General features: G+C 46.4%; 1 protein-coding gene across 1 annotated transcript; it reads left to right on the top strand.

The window, feature by feature from the left end:
• Nucleotides 1-863: 863 nt before the first annotated feature.
• Nucleotides 864-2,945, top strand: LOC117638435. The gene is made up of 2 exons (XM_034373563.1): nt 864-1,134; nt 1,564-2,945. Exons 1-2 carry the CDS (start codon nt 864-866, stop codon nt 2,943-2,945), a joined length of 1,653 nt encoding a protein of 550 aa, XP_034229454.1.
• Nucleotides 2,946-8,129: the final 5,184 nt, after the last annotated feature.

Here is an 8,129-nt window from a genome sequence, read left to right as displayed (position 1 = left end):
GTGGGCATTGTGGGAGCATATATTTTCGTCTCCAATCAGGGCACGCCACGTGGAAAAGAAGATTATCTCTTAAAATAATTAATTACACCAGTTTATCTGGCTAATTAATTATTTGGGATAAATATCTTAATTAATATGATATCATCTTTATTTAAAGAGATAATATCATTAATTAAGATATTATCCTAATAAAGAGAAGATAATACCATTTAAATCAGATATTATCTTCTTAAGAGATAATATATATTTAATTCAGATATTATCATGCCCAACTCGATTCCTACGAAACCCTAGCCCCGAGGCTCCTATAAATAGACAACCTCATTCATCATTCAAGGTACATAAAAAACCTACTCCTTATACCCGAGAAAAATACCCGAAGCTCTCTCTCCCTCTCCACTCTCCATATTTTCTCCACACGGCTCCGGCCACCACACACGGCTCCGGACACCCGGTTTACACCCTACATACAACTCCGTACCCTTTGCTTAGCTATTGTTTTCCTACAAACACTCAAACTAACTTAGGCATCGGAGGGCCTTTGGCCAACACCCCCCGGGTGTGGTCTATTTACTCCAATATTTTTTACAGGAATCGAGGAAGAGAGAGAAGGAAGATCGAAGGTTGAAGGATCCAGAAGCGAATATTCTCCCGTGAGATTATTTGCACAAACATTTGGTGCTTTCATTGAGAGCACGAGTTATACTCAACGCGTGCTCAAGGAATCCGTTCCTCCTATTTTCCAATCCACCGAAGACTTCCAAACAACCATGGTTGGAAGCAAGCGCACGAGGAGCAAAACCGCCGCTATGGCTCAATCCGTGACGGCCCAAAGCTACTCCTCCCACGATCCCACGATCGACATGGCGGCCCCACCACCTCTCGCCGCCATGAACCCTCAGCAGCCACCCTGTGTGACTGAAACCACCGTGCCACCTGCCGGACTCGCAATGAGGACCACCGCACCGGCCTCCGCCGCCGTCGTACCATCTCAAGGCCCCGTGGCCGGACCTAGCCACCTTCATAGCACCGCCGCCGACTTTGGCCCAATCTTGGAGCAACTTCAACCACTCCCTCCATTACCTCCACGCTCGACGCATGCTCCCACGCACACATCCAATGAAACCCTAGCCCGTGTGCAATTGGGCTCCACACATTTCTCTCCTCCCGATCCACGAAGTCAAGTAGACCTTAATCTGAGAGTTGACCAGCTAACTCAGAGAATGGACGACCAAAGCAATTTGATGAGGCAGCTCCTCAACCAAATAAACTTGGCTCAAAACCTTGGCCTTGGACAACAGGGCGAAGAGAGAAGGACACACAAACGGGCCGATAGGCAGTTCGACGGGAACCAAGCAGGTCGAGCAGGAGTAAACGGACAAGGAAATGCGCAACAACGAGATCAGCTTGCGGACATGTCGCAAGCATCCGCAAGCCACACTCAGAGCAGACGAAGTTTTCCTTCCAGATTGAATTTAAGGACCAACGTGCGCGACAGGCTAGGCCCAAGACCTGACATCCACGCTCGCCTGGGCCAGTAGGAAGACGTTCATGAAAGGCTAGGCTCCCAGGGAGTTCAACTTGATGGCCATCGAGACGAGGATCGAGAAGAAAGGCGCTCTGCTGCTCGCTCGCAGAGAAACATTCGCGAAAGGATAGGCCCCCAAGGAGGTCAACTCGACAATCATCACAATGAGGATCGTGAAGAAAGGCGCTCTGCTACTCGCTCTCGAAGAACCAATTCTCGTCGCCAAACTACTGGAAATCCCTCACAAGCGCAGTCCACCAACACTCCGCCTAGACAGCTCAACCGAGATCGTCGACCTTCGCAAGCCAATGAGGAAGTCAATCAGCATCGTCTAAATCACGAAGATCATCAACATGACCGACTAGCCATGCGTGCAGAAGACGTTGAGAAGCTTGTGAATAACCGACTTCGAGACTTAAAGATTGGCGGAAATTTCGAAGATGCACTACGCATTGAGGTAGACCGAGCAAACTCCTCACCTTTCACAGTCAAAATTGAGCAGGCTGCTCCTCCGAAACGATTCTCAACGCCCTATTTTACATGCTTCAAAGGCGATTCCGACCCCGAAAGTCATCTGAAGCATTTCAAGAGCCTTATGATCCTCTACAAAGCCGAAGACGCGTTAATGTGCAAGGTCTTTGCAATGACTTTAAGAGAAGCAGCTCAGGACTGGTTCCACACCCTGCCATCCGGGTCGATCAACAGCTTCAAGGAGTTTGCTTATGTCTTCACCAAAGAGTACACTTCTTATCGGACGATCAAGAAGAACCCTGACCATCTGTTCAACGTGCAAAAGAAGTCCGATGAATCTCTCCGAGACTACATCAAGAGGTTCAAAGCAGAGAGGGCAAACATTGTAGGATGTGATGACCAAATTGCATCCTCCGCCTTCAAGAGAGGGTTGCCAATTGAATGTGAGCTGTATCGCGAGCTGACCATCTCTCCCCGCCAAACATTGATAGAAGTCTTTGCTACAGCAGAGCGCTACGCACTATGGGACGACGACCAGATTGCCGCGAAGAAGGCTGATCAAGCAGCTAAGCAGGCAAGCAAAGAGAACGGCAAGCGCAGATCACAGCCTCAGGAAGGTGCTCCAGCAATAGAGAAGTACACCAAGTTCACTATCCCGATACACCAGATCCTAGCTCAAGTAAATGACATGCCTTGGTTGAAAAAACCATCACCTTTAAAGGGAAACCTAACAAAAAAGGATACCAGTAGATACTGCACATTCCATGAAGGGTATGGTCATTATACAAACGACTGCTTCGCCTGGAAAAGGTACCTCGAAGATCTAGTCAGAGACGGCCATTGCACAGAATTCATCTCAAGGGGGGCCATTCAACAAATCAAGGATTGTGACGCAACTAACAATGAGCCTCCACGAAAAAAGCCATATGGATCAACACGATCCTAGCTCACTCTAAGAGCCCGGGCTGACCACCAGGGGGCAGAAGAGAAAGATCAAGCACGCGACTTTCATCTTCCAAGCCGTCACTAGCTACCAAGTTATGGAAGACAAACCTTTCATCATCTTTCAATGGAAGGAAGTTCCAAGGCAATGGAATGCCCATCACCTCCAGGAGGACTATCCATGAAACTCTTCACCTATCAGCTGGGCTCTAAGCAGGCACCCAAGCCTCCCTCACCTCCATTGAAGACAAGTTACTTTTGATGTTACTCATGCAAGCTTATCTTTTTGTTCAATAAAGCAATGTAGTCACACAGACATCAATACAAGTTCAAGCTTTTCTTTCCAATGGAGTGTTCACAAAAGCAATCGACACGTCTCGTGACGTAGGCCAAGCGGGCCACACTTATCGACACGTCTTTGGATGTAGGCCAAACGGGCCACTCTCATCGACACGTCTCCAGACGTAGGCTAAACGGGCCACTCTTATCGACACGTCTTCGGATGTAGGCCAAACGGGCCACCCTCATCGACATGTCTCCGGATGTAGGCCAAACGGGCCACTATCATCGACACGTCTCCGGACGTAGGCCAAACGGGTCATACACATCGACACGTCTCCGGACGTAGGCCAAATGGGCCACTATCATCGACACGTCTCCGGATGTAGGCCAAATGGGCTACTCTCATCGACACGTCTCCGGATGTAGGCCAAACGGGCCACTATCATCGACACGTCTCCGGACGTAGGCCAAAGAGTCATACACATCGACACGTCTCCGGATGTAGGCCAAAGAGTCATACACATCGACACGTCTCCGGACGTAGGCCAAACAGGCCACTATCATTGACACGTCTAGGGATGTAGGTCAAACAGGCCACTATCATCGACACGTCTCCGACGTACAAACGGGCTACTATCATCGACACGTCCCTGGACGTAGGCCAAACGGGTCACACTCATTGACACGTCTCCGGACATAGGCCAAACAGGCCACTATCATCGACACGTCTCCGGACGTATGCCAAACAGGCTACTATCATCGACACGTCCCCGGACGTAGGCCATCACACTCATTGACACGTCTCTGGACGTAGGCCAAACAGGCCACTCTCATCGACATGTCTCCGGATGTAGGCCAAACGGCCACTATCATCGACACGTATCCGGACGTAGGCCAAACGGGTCACACTCATTGACACATCTCCGGACAGGTGGCCAAACAGGCCACTCTCATCGACACGTCTCCAGACGTAAGCTAAACATGCCTGCATCCCCTGCAGGGGTGGACTTGTTCACCTTGGGATTAGCCGCTGACGTTGCAGAATAGCCCTCGGCTCGAGCCTATGACTCTCTCGTCTTCTTGGTCGCCGCCATCCTCACCTCCAAATGAGTCAACGACGCTGAATCTACTTCACGCTTGACATCTCATGACTTAACTGCTGGATCATGATGATTGGGTAGATGAGAAGACCTCCCAATTCGACCTCCATCCTTTGACTGGTGCAGACGACCGAACTTCGAAGAATAATATCTGCATCTCATTGCCTCATAGTAGGTGAACTAGATCGCGCACGGACTACTTTACAGAGCAGATCACGGTCTCCAAGCTTGTCTGCAGGAGGCTTGAGTGGAACGTCCCAAATATTGTGCATATCGCCAATCTGCTTGCTATCTGCACCAACGAGATGTTTAACCCTAGCTGACGACGGGGGAACATCTCCTACTTGACTCTTCTCAACAGAAAGGATCCTTGGCTTCTTCCTTAATGGTGACACATCCTTCGCCCGCGAAGTCGCAGCTTCATTTATTGAAGACTTGACATCAGCCTTCCTTCTTTATGGGGGTCCGGCAGAACACTCCTCCTACCCAGCTGGCAGATCATCAGAGACTGGACCATTCTGCTTCCGTCTCTCAATACCTTGGGCAGGGGGCAGACCACCAATTTTTTCCAATACTCGCTCAGTAGCAACTAGCGGCCACCACCGCTCCAACCGTCTTCGACCGCCAGTCACATCGTCAACCAGCCTAGTCCCACCCAGCTGGTCCTCGCCGCAAAAAAGAGAAGACGAAGAAAATATATACGTGCTCGACTTATCTTGGGATGCACTGCAACTCCTCTCTTCGACAAGCAGTACAAATTCTCCAAGATCTTTCTCAAGCTAGAAAGTAGAGAAGTTAAGTTTGCGATGTGACACAAAGTGAAGAGAAGCCCAGTATTTATACAGGTTGGACAACCCGGGTCAAGAAGGAATTACAAGCTCATTCCTACTGGGAATCCAACTCCAACAACAGTTAGAAGCCTACACCAATTGGGAATCCGATCTGCGAAGGAGTCCAACTCACATAATAAAGCCCAGACACAGTTGGAGAGCCCGAAAAAAATAATTTCATCTCCTACATGCCACACAAGCGCCATGCAGAAGCTGGGGGCATTTGTGGGAGCATATATTTTCGTCTCCAATCAGGGCACGCCACGTGGAAAAGAAGATTATCTCTTAAATTAATTAATTAAACCAGTTTATCTGGCTAGTTAATTAATTGGGATAAATATCTTAATTAATATGATATTATCTTTATTTAAAGAGATAATCTCATTAATTAAGATATTATCCTAATAAAGAGAAGATAATATCATTTAATTCAGATATTATCTTCTTAAGAGATAATATATTTAATTCGGATATTATCAAAGCCGACTCGATCCCTACGAAACCCTAGCCCTGAGGCTCCTATAAATAGACGACCTCATTCATCATTCAGGGGACTTCAGAAAACCTACTCCTTATACCCGAGAAAAATACCCGAGGCTCTCTCTCCCTCTCCACTCTCCATATTTTCTCCACACGGCTCCGGCCACCACACACGGCTCCGGCCACCCGGTTTACACCCTACATACAACTCCGTACCCTTTGCTTAGCTATTGTTTTCCTACAAACACTCGAACTAACTTAGGCATCGGAGGGCCTTTGGCCAACACCCCCCGGATGTGGTCTATTTACTCCAATCTTTTTTACAGGAATCAAGGAAGAGAGAGAAGGAAGATCGAAGGTTGAAGGATCAAGAAGCGAATATTCTCCTGCGAGATTATTTGCACAAACAGGCATCACCTATTGTTAGCTAACAGGACCTTTTTTTCCAGTAGCTGTCCTCCCTCGCCCATAGATCATTAATTTTGCCCACTGCAGGTTGAATCAGCTCATAGTTATTCTCCTAACTCTCTTGCAGCAATATTAATCTTAAGTGGCTCATCGTGCTCTCGATCTCATGACAGTTGTTCTTAAACTTTGATTTACTCTAACCCTGTAGTTGACCCTTACACATTCTCAATTTTTTATGCCACCTCCTAATCCAAGAGCCACCAACCTAAGATTTCCAGCACATATTCACGATTTGATAGCTTTCCTCCTCCTTTATCTAGTGAGCCTTAAATTTGAAAAGCTTGATGTGTCTCTTACAACTTGGCATACTAACAAGGACCATAGGGCAGTGATCTGATCCCAGCACTATTTCATGTAACACTACGGTGTTAGGCCAAGTGACTTGCCACACTATATTTGCTAAGCATCTATTCTCATGTACGAGATTCCCCGTTCTTATTCTACCCCTCCAAGTAAATGTGGGGCCGTTCAAACCCAAATCTAGTAACCTAGTTTCCAGCATGAATTTTTGCAGGTACCATGGGGGGAGGGGAGCTTGACTTCGCTACCCCCTCACTTTTCAGAACTCCACAAAACTTCATTTAGATCTCCCCAAGACAACCAAGGAATGTATGTAGGACTAAAAGTAGCTTCCATCCAACCCCAAAACTCCGCTTTATACTCCCTATAAGGCCATCGCCAACCCATGAGGCCAAACCCAAAATATCCCAAATTTTATTCCAAATCCTTTCCCAACCCAAAAAAATGAATGGGCCAAAATTTGGGAAAGTCCAACTTAGGGCCAAATAACAGTCCAACAATTGCCTAGACCCAAAAAAGTTTCATTGGAGCCCACTGGAGTTGACGTAGGCCATGTGCAAGGAATCTGACGTGGGCCCCACCTGCTGTTGTGATGCTGCCTTGTGGCAATTGCTATCGCGCCACTCGTCAATCCCTGGTGATGTTGCCGTTGGAATCCAACGGCAGAAATTCAAACATCGTTTATTTATTTATTTATATATTCTAATAGTAACCTAAATCAACCATCTAGATTAAATCCAAGCTATTTTAACGGTAAAAAAAGATCCAACGGCTGAAATTTAAACCCAACGGTCAAAATAATATTTTAAATTAATCTAGATCAGATCCAATCCCAAAACTCAATCCAGAATCCATAAATACCGACCCATTTCTCAAATAATCTACCAAACTCATTTTATCTATTCCTCTCTTTGTCAATTTCATCAATCTCCTTTCATTCTTGTTGAAGATGTCCACAAAATCTCAAAGAGGTGTGAATTGGAGGCCTGAAGAAGATGAGGCATTGTGCAAGGGGTGGGTTTCCATTAGTAAAGATGGGGATATTGGCACCAATCAAGCAAGCGACACATTTTGGAAGTGTGTACATCAAAAGTTTTTGGAAAATGATCCGGGTATTAGTGGACCTGAGCGATGAACATACCAAGCCATTACTTCTCGGTTCAAGACTATTAACCAACAGTATTCTTTTTGGAAAGAATGCTTGACTAAGGCCTATAGAAACCCACAAAGTGGCTTAAATCTACATGCTGTGGTAACTACCCCATTCTTATTAAAGCTTTAAATTTATATTTGTAATTTTATTCAACTCCAAACTTAAATTTATTTTTTCATGCGCAGGACGTGTATGCGAAAATGATCTTTCTTAAAGATAATAAGCCTCCAAATAGGCCGTTCAAGTTGTACTATACTTGGGAAATCTTAAAAGATTGCCCAAAGTGGAACGATATAAATGAGCCTCCCACACAACATTCTTCTAGAGCTAGTGCAAATATGGTGAATTTGGATAACGACGCAGACGATATCACCATGCCTAGTCTGACGCCTGAGGGGTGAGATAAACAAAAGGTTGGAAAAAAAATTGGGGGGGGGGGGTGGAACCCTTCTCAACAAACAAGGGATAAGTACTTGGAATCATTGGTTGAGCAATGCATTGCTTTCGAGGAGGATAGGAGACGAAGCTCAACATATTGGACAAGTTTATCCAAGATCAAGCTGATGCTTATGTGT

This window comes from Prunus dulcis, chromosome 8, assembly GCF_902201215.1.
Source record: "Prunus dulcis chromosome 8, ALMONDv2, whole genome shotgun sequence".
NCBI classification, from domain to species: domain Eukaryota; kingdom Viridiplantae; phylum Streptophyta; class Magnoliopsida; order Rosales; family Rosaceae; genus Prunus; species Prunus dulcis.
This window is presented reverse-complemented; position numbering and strand designations above follow the sequence as displayed.